General features: G+C 31.3%; 1 protein-coding gene and 1 long non-coding RNA gene across 7 annotated transcripts in view; one reads left to right on the top strand and one right to left on the bottom strand.

The window, feature by feature from the left end:
- LOC147838080 (uncharacterized) overlaps positions 1 to 17,059 on the bottom strand; it is a 982,747-nt gene that overhangs the window by 51,288 nt on the left and 914,400 nt on the right. The window lies entirely within an intron of this gene.
- The window catches only part of rsu1 (Ras suppressor protein 1), an 83,720-nt gene that overhangs the window by 7,683 nt on the left and 58,978 nt on the right, over positions 1 to 17,059 (top strand). For all 6 annotated transcript variants that reach the window (XR_015525199.1, XR_015525198.1, XR_015525200.1 and 3 more), the window contains exon 4: positions 13,070 to 13,190. Coding sequence is in view for 2 of the 6 variants with exons in the window: in XM_087309860.1 (XP_087165986.1) it covers positions 13,070 to 13,190 (121 nt within the window). In the remaining 4 variants the exon portion in view is untranslated. The remainder of the gene's footprint in view (positions 1 to 13,069; positions 13,191 to 17,059) is intronic.

The following is a 17,059-nucleotide window of genomic DNA, read 5'->3' as shown; positions in this document are numbered from 1 at the left end:
TGAGAAAAAAAAGGCTGTACCATGATTAAAATTGATGATAGTTACTTATCAGAAAAAATCCTAAAGTTCAATTGCAATAACAATTAATATGAATCTTAATGTAGATATGATATTTAATTTTAGGGATGCAATGATATGGATTTTTTTGTGACGATATCAATAACTGATAACTCTTTAGGTTTGCAAGCTGATACCCTATATATTAGCCGATAAATATAAATATTTAAAAATATATATTTTTCATATTTTTATACAGTGAACAACGGGTTTTATTTTAAAAACTTCATAAAAGTTTTTAACAGATCTTGGAATAGCATACTCGAAACAAAAAGAGTAATCATTTCAAAATTTTGATTTATATAGATCTATATTCACGATTTCACATAAATCAGAATTTCCAAAAATAGTCTATTTCCTTTTCTTTGCATAGCAAATTAACATGCAACTTGACTGTTGCAAAAAAATAATAGGTGAAATAAAAAAATGAGAGGCAGGCAATTCTGTACAATGACATAATCTATTGGCTTAAAGCTATCGGCCTAATTTTAATACCGGACTGATAACGATAACACTAAAAAAGCATTTATCAGCCGATAATGATATGGCTGCCGATAAATCATTTAATTTTAATTTCTTAACGACTATTCAATTCAATACAACAGCTTAGAAGCAAACAAAATGTATCTGCAAACTGTAATGGAGTAGCTGAATCGATTTTTTAGAATTAAGTCACATAAGCTTATATTGTAATTAGTTTAAATGCTTTAACTGAAATTTCATTATTTTATTTGACAATTTTAAGGCAATTCTGTACAATGACATAATCTATCAGCTTAAAGATATCACCCTGATTTTGATATCGTACAGATAATGATACCATTAAAAATAGCATTTATCGGCCGATAACGATATGTCTGCCGATATATTGTGCATCCCTATTTAATGTTAATTTCCTAACGATTATCCAATTCATTACAACCACTTAGAAGCAAACTATAAGCAAGTAGCTAAATGGATTCGTCAGAATTAAACCATATAAGCTTATATTGCAATAACTTTTAATGTTTCAACTGAAGCATAATTATTTTATATAACAGTTTTAATTTCCAAATGATTATCCAATTTATCTAAACAGAATGTATATGCAAACTATAAGGAAGTTGCTAAAATGAATTGTTAGGATTAAATCCTTTAAACCTATACTGTATTACTTTAAATTCTATGATTTAAGTATACTGATTCTATATAGCACATATTACATTTATTTTGAGACTGCAGCTTTATAAAGGCTGTTGAAATAACTAGTTAACTCCACACGAGGGCAGTCTTGGCCATTCTGAACTGCAGTTGTTTCAGTTTTAACTATTCAGTAAAACTTATATGTGGATGTAGTTAGTGGTAGCATCTTCTTCGTTGCCATTTTTTTAACTCTTCACATTGTTGCATAAGATTAATGATAATCTTTGTTTGGCTGCTGGAGTTATTATTAGGTGAAATATGTTTATCTGTGTAGTTTGGATCTTGTTTTCCCCTCCTTCATAATCTTTGGGTTTGCTGTAATGGCTCTGAGCAATGTTCGCTCTCATCTGATCTGTACAGGAAGGGGATTTGTTTGTTTATGCTGGGATCTTTTTGACTTTAATCTCCATGAAGATCTCAGATAATGCACATTTCTGTCAGGTAGCGCGTGCAGTAATGATCAAAGCCTGTTAATACGATTTATTTAAGATTTTGAGATGAAGAACTGACTCATTCCCCAATGGGTCACACCACGTCTGTGTAGCTGATTAAAAGCGGAGTAGAAAATCAAGTGGAATGGAAATACAGTCGGGTTCAAAAAAGACTGAGTCTGATTTAATAAGTACAGGTCAGGATATGTGTGCTGCTGTTTCATTTTTACATAAACATATCTTTTTTTTTGTACTGATTCTGAATGAGGATAGAGTATTGTTTCAGCCCTGTTTGAAGTTATTTGAAATATGTTTAGTTATTTGAAACATTAAAGAAGTTTCTTTACTTAAACTTAATATGCTTGGACTTGAGAATGGACAAAATTATGAGCCTTCCTGTTTGAAATGATTATTTTATTTGTTTTTGTTACAGTATATTTCACAGTATTTCCTGTCATATTTTTATTTTGAAGAAAGTCTTATTTATTTTAATTTAGCTGTAAGTAAATAAATAATAAATAAAAACAATAGGTCAAATATAAAAAAAAGGTCAATATTATTATCCCCCTTAAGTATTTAGTTTTTACAGTTGGCTTCAGAAATAGCAGGTACCAAATGACTAGCCTAATTAAATTTATTAAGCTATAGATTTTAAATTGCACTTCATGCTGAATACTGGTATTTTGTAAAATATGAAGGACTGTCATCATCATAGCAAAAACCAACCAAGAAAAAAAATAATTTTTATAAATGAGTAGGCCCTCACGGAATCTGCACTCACAGAATTTAGCAGATTTTCGCAGATTTTTTTGCCCATCATTGAGTCTATGTATTTACTTGTGTAAATGTGTGTAAATTTACATTTTATTCAGTTTTTAAAATTATTTCACTTATATTATTGTAATATAATAAAAATAATATTAAAATGTTCATATGATTTATTTACAATACAGTTTGTAAAGTAATATTTTCTGTCTTTAAGTAGATATATGAGAGACTTGCTTTGTTTATTAAATAAGTGGCTCTAATTGAATTTGCATTATAAACATTAAATAAATGTTAAAAATGTATTATTTTTATTTTATATATTTATTTTTTCATATTTTATGTTATAAATTTATTAATTAAAAATTTGTTACGATACTCCTAAAATCATTCCACATAAATTCAAAGATTTTTAACAAAATTTCCTACTAAAATAGCCAAAAATGTTTGCAGATTCTGTCTGGCCCTAGAAATAAGTTATTAAAATTATTGCTTTAAAAAGGTGTTGTTCTTACATTGTGTATGAAATATTTTTTTTAAGAAATCAAATTTCATAAGAAGGCTACTAATTTTGTCTTTAGCTTTATATAAATTCACTTTTGTAAATTTAATTTGATGCGGACACCAAAATGATGTGTTTATTTTTAAAAGCACAAAAAAATTTCTGTTTTATTTATTTATTTATTTCATTACATTTCATACTTTGTAGTAATAATCTTGACTGTAGATGGGTTAAATAAGAATATAAAAGTTTACATGTGCATAATGCTTATATATATATATATATATATATATATATATATATATATATATATATATATATATATATATATATATATATATATATATACACTACCGTTCAAAAGTTAGGGGTCAGACTTTTCATGCTTTTTTATTAAAATTTTATTTTAGAATTATTCTGTTCATCAAGGCGGCATTTTTTAAATGTAAAAAATGTTAAATTATTAAATAATTATTTCAATTTTCAATAACTGCTTTCTTATTGTGTGTAGTTTTAAAATGAATTATTACTCCAGTCATTATTTCTTTTATTACTCTTAGCATTAATAATAATAATAATAATAATAATAATAATATTAATAATAATAATAATAATAATAATAATAATAATAATAATAATAATATTAATAATAAATATTAGAGTGATTTCTGAAGGATCATGTGACTCTAAAGACTGGAGTAATGAAGCTGAAAATACATCTTTAAAACACTGGAATAAATGATTAAATTAAATGATAAACTACTTTTGATCAGTTATTTTATAGTGCAACAACATTTTACTACTTGCACTGCATTTCTGATGATAGTTAGATTTTTTTTTTATTTGTTTATTTAATTACATTTGTTAGCAGCTTCATATTATCTGGATAGCATTTTCTCCATTTTGGCATTAACAGAACATAATCGTAATATAAAGTTGTTCCTGTACTCTGCTAAGTGCAAATAGATTTTTTTGATACCATCATTTTCCTCACAGCTCTGCATTTTCCCCTTCTCTGCTCTTCTCCACCCTCTCCTCCTGCCTGCTTAAAGAGCAGAGACAGGGAATCTGCCATCTTTTGAACTTTTCAGGGTAGTCAGGAATTACAGTGACATTTGGAACCCTTTCATTAGTGGCTCATGAGTAAAGCAGGGCTGCTGTTCGGCCCGGGCAGGTAATGAGACAGAGGAGAGAGGGCCAAACCTTCCTGCTCTCTATAGCCCCAGACTCTTTGTCCTATTACCATCAGCCTTTCTTCCTGTTTTAAAGGCTCCAGTAGGGCGCACACACACACACACACACACACACACACACACACACACACACACGCATTTAAAACATCTGTTCACGAGCAAATCCTAAACAAAATAAAAAGTCTATCGTTTCATATAATGCTCTATAGTATTGGACATTGTTTGCAGTATTCATAAATCTTTATAAGCGCAATATTACACAAGTACATGGATGCAGACGGAAACATGGAGAAAAGCATTGTTGTGAGAGTACAATGTTTACATTTTGCATTTTATTTAGCAATATTTATCATTTTTAATTTTTATATTGTACCTTTAATCATTAGTTTTTGAAAAGGTTTAATATTATGTTCATATTAATGTATAATATTATGTTTTATTTATTTATTTTATAATGTCTGCATTTTTAACTAAACACCAGCTGAGGTTCAAATCAACGAGGCATGATCACATATGAATGAGTTTATTTCTGAGTATAAACGTTATATTTCTTTCTTTCATTCTTTCTTTCTTTCTTTCTTTCTTTCTCTCTCTTTCTCTTTCTCTTTCTCTCTCTCTCTCTCTCTGAGAGATATATGTAAGTATGTAAGTGATATATTTCAAGACACTTCTATACAGCTTAAAGTGACATTTAAAGGCTAATTAGGTTAATTAGGTTATCTGCAGGTTAGTGTAATTAGGCAAGTTATTGTATAATGATGGTTTATTCTGTAGACTATTGAAAAAAAACAGCTTAAAGGGGCTATTAATATTGATCCTAAAATGTTTTTTTTAAACATTAATAACTGCTTTTATTCAAAATAAAACAAATCAGCCTTTCTCCTGTGTGTGTGTGTGTGTGTGTGTGTGTGTGTGTGTGTGTGTGTGTGTGTGTGTGTGTGTGTGTGTGTGTGTGTGTGTGTGTGTGTGTGTGTGTGTGTGTGTGTGTGTGTGTGTGTGTGTGTGCGCGCGCGCGGGCGGGCGTTATATTTATTATCTACATGTGATACACGCACATACAGTTGAAGTATTACACACACACAAACACACACACACATATATATATATATACAGTTAAAGTCAGAATTATTAGCCCCCCTGACTTATTAGCACCCCTGTTTATTTTTTTTCCCCAATTTATTTGATCTTTGTCATGATGACAGTAAATAATATTTTACTTGATATTTTTCAAGACACTTCTGCACAGCTTAAGGTGACAATTAAAGCCTTAACTAGGTTACTTAGGCAGGTTATGGTAATAAGGCAAGTTATTGTATAAAGATGGTTTGTTTTGTAGACTATCGAAAAAAAATTAGCTTAAAGGGGCTTATAATTTTGTCCCAAAATAGTTTTTTAAAAAATTAAAAACTGCTTTTATTTTAGCCGAAATAAAACAAATAAAACTTTCTCTAGAAGAAAAAATATTATCAGACAAACTGTAAAAACTTCCTTGCTCTGTTAAACATCATTTGGGAAATATTAAAAAAAGAAAAAAAAATCAAAAGGAGGCTAATAATTCTGACTGCAACTGTGTGTGTATATATATATATATATATACACTTACACACAATATTTCACACAAATATTCAGAGGCGATTCTAGTAAAGGTCCTGTGAGTGTGAAGTGCTTTGAAATGTGCATTTTTATTTGATGTTTGATGTAATCTAAGCTGAAACATGAAGAGAGGGTGGAACATAGTGTAGCTTTATATTTTGCTTCTTACCAGTGAGAGTTGTTGAGCTTAATCGCATCAAATGTGGAGCATCTTAAATGGGGCGGGGCATGTCAGATACTAGATAGCATTTGGTTGGTCAAGATGTAATGAGAAATTATCCATTTGGTGGAAGTGACAAACTACAAGCTTTACATGTTCATATCTGTTTTATATCTTCTGAATTATCTTCTTTTGGAGCACACTAGCTTATATATCCTAAAAACTAACAATACTGACATCTTAAAATCTTTATTTTAATTTCATGGGATCTTTAAAGCTAGAAATCCTGTAGTAGGTCTGTGGTTTAATGTGGAAAAGTGTAAGATGTCTGGTGGAGGCATGATCTGTCTTAAGGATATAATAGGAAAATAATAATAACAGGACTGAGATCAGCCTTGTGTGTCGTTTGGAGACCCTGACATTGAGCGCAGGGTTCAGTGTCCTGCAGTTCCTCTGAGACCGTGGGAAACAAATTGTATGTTTCAAATATCCGTTATAGGTGAGAAGGTCAAAGATGCAAAAATTGGGAATTGAAGAGTTTGACTGAAATGCATTCTACTCGCAAGGTCACAGCAATTTGTTGTAGCTTGACTGAAATTAGCTTTTATATTATAGTTAGAAAATGCATGAAAAATAGTATGCATCTATCAGAGTGAGAATAAGCTTTGGCCATTTACTGTGGGCATGCATGTATAAGTACTTTATATTGTTATTGCATTGGGAAGACATAGGTAAACATAAATAAAAAAATATAAACATTTTACTTTAGACACTTTTATTTTATTGTATTTTTGCGGTAACTTATTGGCAGCACTTTTGCCAGCAAGTTACCACAGATGCCTCTTTAAAGTAACTTGCCTGTAAATGTGTTTTAAGGTAAAATGCCCTTTACCTAATTTTAATTTTACAGTATGACAATTTTACAGTAGTTTTACTGTAATTTATATACATTTTACACTAGCAGCGCAAACCCTTTATTTTTTGTGTTTACTACTGAATTTAATAAATTCCAAATAAGTTAATAATATTTTCATGATCTCAGTTTTGTCTTCAACTACAGTAGCAGTACTTGATTACTTTGATTACAATAGTATACTGGAAATTTCTAACATGTTAGTTAAGTCTTTGGGAAAGTTTTTAAAATGACCCACAATGCAGTGCATATTACAGTAGTGTACTGTAAAGCATGTATTTTACTTGTCATTTCTGCAGTAAATAACTGTAAAATTGCGACAAAGTGTAAAAGTGTATATTTAGAGAAAGAGAAAGGAATAGTGAGCTGGGATATTTACAGTTGAAAGTGTAATTATTAGCCCTTGAAATTAGTATTTTTCTTCGAATATTTCCTTAGCAATATTTATATTTTCATAGGATGTCTTATAATATTTTTTATTTATGGAGAAAATCTTATTTGTTTTAGTTTGGTTGGAAAGTCGCAGTTTTTAAATTTATTAAAACTATTTTAAAGTCAATATTAATACTTTTTACTGTAACCTGGACAGATTGGTGTGCTTACATTTAGATTATTATAGTTTTTCAAACTTTTTATTTTAAAGAAAATTCATGTTTTAAAAAAAGTGTATGGATACAAGTAAAGCTTGCTTGTTTTTACACAATATTTAAAATATTTAGCTAAGAAATAAATGTAAAATATTTTAAAATGTAATATTGTATTATTAAATGTATTAAATTATAATTTAGTTTTTGATTGGGCAAATAAAATTCTTTTACATCTGGGCCATTTGACACATTCCTTAGCCTTTAGCCCTGTATAAGTCTAAAATGTCATTCATAATGGTCTTAAAAATGTCTCAAAGTCTTAAATTAAACTCTGTGAAACTTGCAGAAACCCTGAATATGAATGTATATAATTACACAGATTGCTATGGCTACAGCTTTCCATTTAATATTTTTTATATTTTATTAAAGTCATGCTTTGTATTGTTTAATTCTTAAAGCATATATTTGTTATTAACCTTCTTAAGTATTGTATTGTTGATAGTCGGGTGTCATTCTGAACTAAACGCTGACTAATGACAAATCCAGGTAACACAATTCATTGCAAGGTGCCTCGTTAAACATGTTCTGTGTACGTACTGTAGTAATTACAATTAATTATGCAAAGTTACATGCAAGTACATGTTACTCAGTAGCTAAATGAAGGACACCTATAAAATTCATGCAATAATAATAAATAAATAAATAATAATAATAAGAAAATCTGGTCTGCTTCTTAGGAAGCAAAGCAATAAGACAACACAAAATAAGGACAAGAAACTGATATGCTTGTCTACAATACCTTTAATTGGACTTTAGACTGTTTAATGAAAACAATGGGATGCGTAGGGATTTTTAACAAATAATATTAACATTTTTAAAATAATAGTACATTATTTAATGTCAGTTAATGTATTACTGACATGAACAAACAATTATTTATTACGATATTTAATGTTAATGTTTTTTGTTAACAACTGTTTATTGAGTTTTTCAGAAAAAAAAAAGAACAAGTGCATATTTAAACCCACTCCCACCCATCCCCCCCTATAATAATAATAATAATAATAATAATAATAAATAAATAAATAAATAAACAAATCAAATAAAAGATTATATTTTATTATTTTACAAAGATTATTTAATGTTAATGTTAAGTTAAATAAAGTTAGTTCATGTTAACTCGCTGTGCATTTACTTATGTTAGCAAGCTCAACTTTAGATTTTAATTAACACATTAGTTAATACTGAACTAATGAATGCTTCACAAGATTATTTATACTTTATTTATTAATGTTTTAATTATAAATTTGTAATGTTTGTAAATACATTAGACTAAGGGTACATTAGTTAATGTTAGTTAAGTGTTACCCAAATAATAATTGTAAATAAATTTTCTTTACATTTTAAATCTTGGGCATAGGCATTGACGGTATTTTGAATACTGCTTTAAAATATATTCTTTTTAAATGTCTGGGTAAAATAAACTAAAACTTTTTTCCCCTTTGAACACGAAATATTTTATTTAGACAAACATTTAAATGATTTTGGAACAGTTAACATGTCAGGCTAAATAATGAAAATTAATCATGGACTTCTGCTGTCTGTTTGTTTCAAAAAACAGATTTCTTTACAATTTCAAACGGCATCTTTGGATATCTTTACTGCTGGAGATATTGCTGTCCTAAAAAAAAAAGAAAAAAAAGAAAGTGAATTAAAAAACGTTTTGTATAGTAGAAGATTTTGGTGATTTTTAAAACCTTGACTTTTTCAAACCGCGGTATACCTTGAAAACGGTTATCGTCCCATGCCTACTTGGGCATGCATGTATGCAGGATGTATAAATGGCTTGATGTATATATTAAAGATATATTTTGTTTGTTTATTAGTGCATATTTGTTTTACATAAAATGGGTTTGTTTAATATTTTAGTATTTTGTTTTGTTTTTAACAATTTTTAAACTTTTTTTGGTATTTTTTATTGATGTGTAAAAGTAATTTCTCCATTAATTCAATATTGGCATTGCTATTTAGAAAAAGTAACTAAACCTCAAACTTCAAAATAATTACAATTATAATAATAGTAAAAATATTAAAAGTGGCAAATGTATACTATATAAAGTGACGCATTTCTTATCAAGCTCATGTGCTGAAGAGCAGTGTGAGCATGTGCACTTGTGTGTATGTGTGAGTGTGAACATGTGCAGTCTTGAATTGTTTGTGTGACGGCTGAATCATTTGTTCCTCTGTCTGGGGCGGAGCGGCTCCCGTTGATCTCTCTGGAGGTATTCGTGTCATGCTGTTTGTGTAAACCTCTCCCACCTCCCCTCCTCCGTAATGAGGGCTCATTGATCAGCCAGTAATCGGATAGAGCGCCTGTTCGGCCCATCCATCTCTGTCCACAGCAGAAACGGGGCAGGATGGCCTTGCAGGAAAAGAGGGAGGAGGGAAGGAAAGGTGCTGATTCGATATGCTAAAAAACCTCCATCATTAAAATGTCAAATCTATCGCTGAGGGAATGACCCATAATTGAGCCATCAAAGACGGGACGTATGTATTTGCTGACTCTTGATGATTAGCTGTTAAACTTCGACAGGTCAGCCTTGGGTGTCTGTTCGTTAGGCCTCGGCACTCGTTTTGGGAATGCTTTACCTTGATGATTGTCATGGGGGTTAGACATATGCTGATTTTTAATGATAAAATATATTGTGGTCAGGGCTAGGGCTGGGAGAAACAGGACAAAAATATTACGATATAAAGTTTAATATCATTCGGTACTGATAATTATTGAATATATATGTTTTTAGTTTTAATAGTAAAAAAAAAGATTAATAAAATATCTTGTCTCTTATAATAAAGTAAACATAAGTGCTAAAGTAACTCAGACTCAATAAGTGAAGAGTCTCAAAGACTGTTTCTCAATACCAAGTAGGCAACGTTCGGACTTGCGTCCTTGGTAGTTCAGACTTGCCAAGTTCAGACTTGGAAGAACGAACTCCCGAGGACGCAAGGACATAAGTCGGGCACTTCTTCAAATGGAACAGCAGTATACTTTATAACGTCACTTACCTCACCATGAATTCATTGGTTTCACTGTACATTAAAAATAAAATGATTTATTATATAAAGCACGGCCCTGTAATTAATACTATATTGATATTATAAATCTACATTTTTGATTTAGGAAAATTTAAACAATAATCTATATAAATGTGTAGTGAAATTTGTTATTATACACTGACACGTGTCTATGATTATCAGATTAAATAAACTACAATGAACATTTCAAGTATAAAGTACAAGACGTACACAAAAAAAGAAATAAAGATAATGTTAAGCAATTTGGGAAACAAAGACAAGCAGCGTACAACACAGTAACAATTAAAGACAATTATAAAACGTAACAAATAATACTGCCAATATAATACACCTGAGGACAAATATTAGATTTAAAAGACCAAAAACTGTCCGTTAGATATACACAAGATGTATTAAATATCATGCTTTAACTACATTGGAGAGACTAAATCCAGCGGTACATCCGAGATGGACTGGCTGAAGTAAAGCTGCTCTCGGCGGGGGAGGTGATGACGAAGCTCCCGCTGGCAGGCTGGGAGTCAGAGCCCGCATAAGCTGAGGCTTAAAGATGCGCTATCTGTGTGAATAAACTTTGTGAATAAACCGATTCGAGCCTAAAACAACTACATTCTTGCCTGAAAAACTGTTAAAACATTATTTTGTGACATAGTAAAGGAGCATTTTTAAAACCATGCGGGTTTTCGCCTCCACCTTCAGCATTTGCTGGTTTAGCTGTAATGCATTCTGGCATACCTGAGCTTTGCAAGTTCGCACAAGTCACCTCTCGATGCATCCTTAGCCAAAGAGGCAGAGCAAGTACACATCCAGGAACTTTATCTGTACTTGGCAAGATGTGAACTTTGTATTGGAACTGTACTTCGGCGACGGTTGATGACATTTCACGAGGACACAAGAACGCAAATACAGACAGGAGCACATATTGAGAAACAGCCAATTTGTGTGCAATGATAAAGTGCCAACTCTGAGCAATCAATGCAAACTTTAAAGTTGGTCAACATTGTAAGGTGTCTATAATAATCACACTGTAAACCACAAACTCTAATAACACAATCAATTATGATAATCAAATCTAAGATTTTATTATTTACACAGTGGGGGGAGATGCACAATTTCTGGGAGATTATCATTCATAGGAGTCTCTATGCATATGGTGACTCCCAAAAATTCCGGGAGTGTTGGGATGTCTGTACTTGCATGAATCGCGGTGCGCACGCAGCATTCTGAAATGTTTTCAGCTAGGTGCACCTGTAAAATGCGCGCACGTCACATGCCAAGCTGCTGCAATAATCCTAAGCTTATTGCAGCAGCCACATTTTAATAAAGCTTTACCGCTTCATACCAATTTTTTTTTTATCGTTATTGAAAATGTTCGGGCAATAAATGTCGATATCGTTTTATCGCAAAATGTATCGTTATCGCGATCATGGAGTATATGCAATATACAGTTGAAGTCAGAATTATTATCCCCCCTTCTATTTTTCCCCCTAATATCCATTTAATGGAAAAAAAGATTTTATCAACACGCTATTATTCTAGCCAAAATAAAACGCATATAAGACCTTCTCCAGAAGAAAAAACATTATAGGAAATACTGTGAAAAATTCCTTGATCTGTTGAACATCATTTGGTAAATATTTAATAAAGAAAAAAAAAATTAATAATAATAATAATTGTGAGTTCAGCTATTTGTGTTGCAGACATTTGTGATGCATGACATTTATTTTATGCATTGCCTGTTTATCTAAATTTGACCAATCAGATGGGTCCTTACTCTCTTCATCACCACCTCCAATCAGAGTCTTGGGTTAAAGACTAAATGTTTGCACCTTGACAAAAAATATCTTTAACCTGTTTATTTTAATTTCATTAAATAAATAAATCATACAAAAACAGCTTAAAATATAACATGTTTTTTTGGGAAATTTTTTCACCACTTCAAAGTACTGTGAGTTATTATGTATTGTTTATTATTTAACCTTTTTAAAGGACCTTCATATTATAGTATCGTGTTTGGTGTTGTTAACAGCAACAAATGCTCAAAAGACTTATTAATCTTAAAAGATTTATTTTCAAACATGTATTTGTTTTGACACATAATATTCTGTGACTATTTATAGATCTTTTTTTAGTTAACTTTGTACATTAAGGTTATATTAGTTAAGTTAATTAAACTAAAGTAAATGTAATGAAAGCTACAAAAGCATTTAGCAGTCTTAGTTGATGTTAATCTCTTAGTTATCACCTAATAACAAATTAAAGTCATAATCCTTTAATCAAATGGAGTTTAACAATTAATACAATTCAGTTGTATTTTTTATGAACTTAAATTTTAATGCATTACTAACATTTACTAATGAGACTTTATTGTAAAGGTATACCTAATGTATATTTTTGTCCTTTTGCAATTGAATTAGTTTAAAACATTTATTCACTCTAAACACGTATATACAGTAAAGCAAATTCCGAATTAATTTTTGTTATTATATCTCTTAAAGTGACCTTTTTTGCAGCTTATAGCAGCAGAGATTGATGATTCTTTGAAAAATTTATCCTGTTTATTTATTGTCAACATATCTGTCTCTCTTTCCAGCCGTGCCTCCAAATATTGCTGATCTGAAGAACTTGGAAGTGTTGAACATGTTCAACAACCAGATTGAGGAGCTTCCGACGCAGATCAGTAGCCTCCAGAAACTTAAACATCTCAACCTTGGGTCAGTCTACTTTTCTTGTCTCTTGCTTTGTTTTATTATAATTTGTTTCTTTTGTTTTGCCTCATTCTTCGCGTGCTTCGATTTCCTCCACAAGTCCTAAGACTGTGCTGTAGGTGAATTCGGTAAGCTAAATTGGCCATAGTGTATGTCTGTGATTGGGTGTGTATGGGTGTTTCCCAGTGAGGGGTTGCAGCTGGAAGAGCATCCGCTGCGTAAAAAAATATGCTGGTTTATTCTGCTGTGGTGACCCCGGATTAATAAAGAGACTAAGCTGAAAAAAAATTAATGAATGAATGTTTTGCTTCATTAAATTGTTCAAATTGACAAAATGTACAAATCTCTACCCGTGTTTTCGCTCCTCTTGTCTTTTTTCTTCTCATTAACTTTTTGTTTTTATTTCTTTTCATCTCATCTTTGCTTTTGTTTTGACCTACTTGACCTTTTTTACTTTAGTTTTGTATTTTTTGTTAGTTTTTTGTTCCATCTTGCCTCTTGTCATCTTGTTTAATTTAATTAATAATAATTTAATAGCTTAACTAATTTCCAATAATTAATTTATTTTGTCTTCTATATTGACAGTATATAATATTAATATTAACGTTAATAAGCAAGAATATATATATACACACACAGTTGAAGTCAGAATTATTAGCCCCTCTTAGATTTGTTTTTCTTTTTTTTTATTAAATTTCCTAAATGATGTTTAACAAAACAAGAAAATGTTCACATTATGTCTGATAATATGTTTTCATCCGGAGAAAGTCTAATTTGTTTTATTTCGGCTACAATAAAATCAGTTTTTAATTTTCTCAAAACCATTTTAAGGTCAAAATTGTTACACTCTTTAAGCTTTATTTTTTTTCAATAGTCGATTTTTTCGATACAATAACTTGCCTAATTACCCTAACTAGTTAACCTAATTAACTTAAATGTCACTTTAAGCTGAGAAGAGTCTTTTTTTATTATTTACTGTCATATTGGCAAAGATAAAATAAATCAGTTGTTAAAAATTATATATAATATTTAGCAAGAAATTGAATTCACTAATACGGTAAGTGGTTGCAAAAATGTACATTTACATTAAATCTAAATTTAAACAAACAAATTGAACATTACTAAAGTATTATTATTATTATTATTATTTACTAAATTCAGCCCATATAAATTGTTTGCAACAATTTTGCAAAAAATCAGCTTAAAGTACAATTTGATGGCTTAACTAGGTAAATTAAGTTATTTGGCATTAGGTTAATCAGGCAGCTGGTTAGACGACAGTGTTTTGATCTATAGCCAATCAAATAAGTGCTATTTCTGTGTATATTGTAGGTATTTAGGTAGGTATACATCATGTAGGCAACATCTACAGGCTGAGGTATTAAGACATTTGTGCTGCCCATTACAATACAAACCACAGGAGAGGGCAAATTCTTCAGCAGGATAGTGCTCCTTCTCATACTTTAGCTTCCACATCAAAGTACCTGAAAGCAAAGAAGGTCAAGGTGCTCCCGTATTGGTCAACCCAGTCACCAGAAATGAACATTATTGAGCATGTCTGGGGTGAAGATGGAGGAGGAGGCATTGAAGATGAATCCAAAGAATCTTGATGAACTCAAGGAGTCCTGCAAGAACGATTTCTTTGCCATTCCAGATGACTTAATAGTTATATGAGTCATTGCAGAGATGCATGGATGCCTTCGGCCAAGCTCAATATTACACAATATTAATTATTTTTCCCCTGCACCATGACTTTTTATTCTATACTGTACAATATTTCTGTTAAGAGACAAGACTTTTGTCCTAATTAAATTATTGGTAACACTATACAATAAGGTTCAGTAGTTAATGCATTAACTAACATGAACTAATCATGAACAACACATGTACAGCATTTATTACTCATAATTGAACATTTACTAATGCATTATTAACATCCAAGTCCATGCTTGTTAACATAAGTTAATGCAGGGGTTCCCAAACTTTTCAGCCCGCGACCCCCAAAATGACAATGCCAGTGACTCGTGACCCCCAATATTCTCTGAGGTGGTGGTTATAAATACAGAAACCTTGTATGCAATGACGCACACACACCAATAGACCCAAGTCTATTCTTTGTTTTGTTTTTTTATGTATGTCAGTGCTGTAAATGGGCTAGAAAGTTTAACCCGGTGTTATAAAATCAATCTGCTGCTTCTGAAAGTATTGCTGTGCCTTTAGTATAATGTAATTACTAGAGAAGTCGCAATCCAATAGAACTATTAACAATAAGCTACTATAGTAACTATATAGTTTATAGTAACTATAAACGACTATTTTTTCTCTTTAGTAAGTTATTGATAAAATACAGTAAGTCTTAAGGTTTAATAAAAATTAATTGATTTTTGAAAATCACCAGGCAACCCCCCCCCCCCCCCCCCCCCCTTCATTGTCCCGCGACCCCTCGGGGGGTCCCGACCCCCACTTCGAGAACCTCTGAGTTAAAACACCATGAGTTAACATGAACTAACATTGAACTACTGTATTTTCATTATCTAACATTAACTAACATGAACAAATACTGTAGTAAATGTATTGTTCATTGTTTGTTCATGTTAGTAAATGCATTAATTAACATTAACTAATGAACCTTATTGTAAAGTGTGACCAAATTATTATAAATCAAGGAATGATCATATTTTATTTTGGTAAAATAAGTGTAATTTAGAGGACTTTGCCTTTCATATAAGCCACTTCCGATGCCAAATGATTAACTAGAAGTCAAGTTATTATTTGTTGTTTCTAAAACTTGAATAGATGACATGACTTTTGTCAGATAGTGTATTTTGTCAAACTAAAATAAAGCTTTTTTGTAAAAAAATAAAAAAATAAAAAATGTTATAGAAAATATTCTAGAAAGTTCTCCTAGCTCTGTTGAACATCACTTGGGGTAATACTTATAAATAAATATAAATACTAATAAAAGAAAATTTCATAAGAGAACTAATCATTTTGCCTGTGTATTGCATGATCAAAAATGGACCATTGTATCTTGCAGTTGATATATCTATTATTGGGACAGACTTTTGAGTAGTTAGGAAGTCTTGACCGTGCCAGAATTTCTCACTGTCTGTCTGTCATTGCTGGTCACCTGTTCGTCCCCTGGTGTTCAGAGCCCACCTGAGCACCACCCGAATCCCGAGGGTTTTTCCTTCTCCTCTTTTAAGCGGAGCCTCCGCAATGTCACGCAGGATTAAAGCATGGCACAATCTGCCCCGTGTCTGATACCGCACATTTTTATCGATTTGCTGTCAGACGCACCATTTCTACACATAATCTTGAAAGCATAAGCCGGCTTGTTGTATTCCCGACCGCTACTCTTGCCTCAAACGTGTGTGAGTGTGTGTTTGCCCGTTATCCTGATCTCATTTGTCAAAACAATTCCACCTCCTCGTGTAATTGCTTCACAAACATGCGGCGGAATCAATTCTGTTTGTTTCTTTAAAATCTGCTGCCGAAAGTTTCTGTCTTCAATGCAGCCAAGTGTCATTGGAAAGGAAGAAAGAGATGGAGGATAGACGCTTAAATAAGCAAGAGTTAATCAGCATCTGATTTGGGTGCCCTTCTCTCTCTCTCTTTCTTTTCTCTCTCTCTCTCTCTCTCTCTCTCTCTTGTGTTTTATCCACATCGTCGGGCACCTTGAGCATTTCTAATTTCAGAGTCTGGCTTCTCTGTGGAAGTTTTACAGACAAAATGTAATCCGTTACGTCTCAAGGGCGAATGGGAGTTTAATGTTTACGGATGTGACACGTTTTTAATATTGGTGGACTTACTTGAATATTGACAACAACTTTTATTTCATTATTCATCATTTAGACTTTTTTTATTATCATACT

Source organism: Danio rerio, chromosome 24 (genome assembly GCF_052040795.2).
Source record: "Danio rerio strain M-AB ecotype USA chromosome 24, GRCz13ab, whole genome shotgun sequence".
Taxonomy (NCBI): Eukaryota; Metazoa; Chordata; class Actinopteri; order Cypriniformes; family Danionidae; genus Danio; species Danio rerio.
This window is presented reverse-complemented; position numbering and strand designations above follow the sequence as displayed.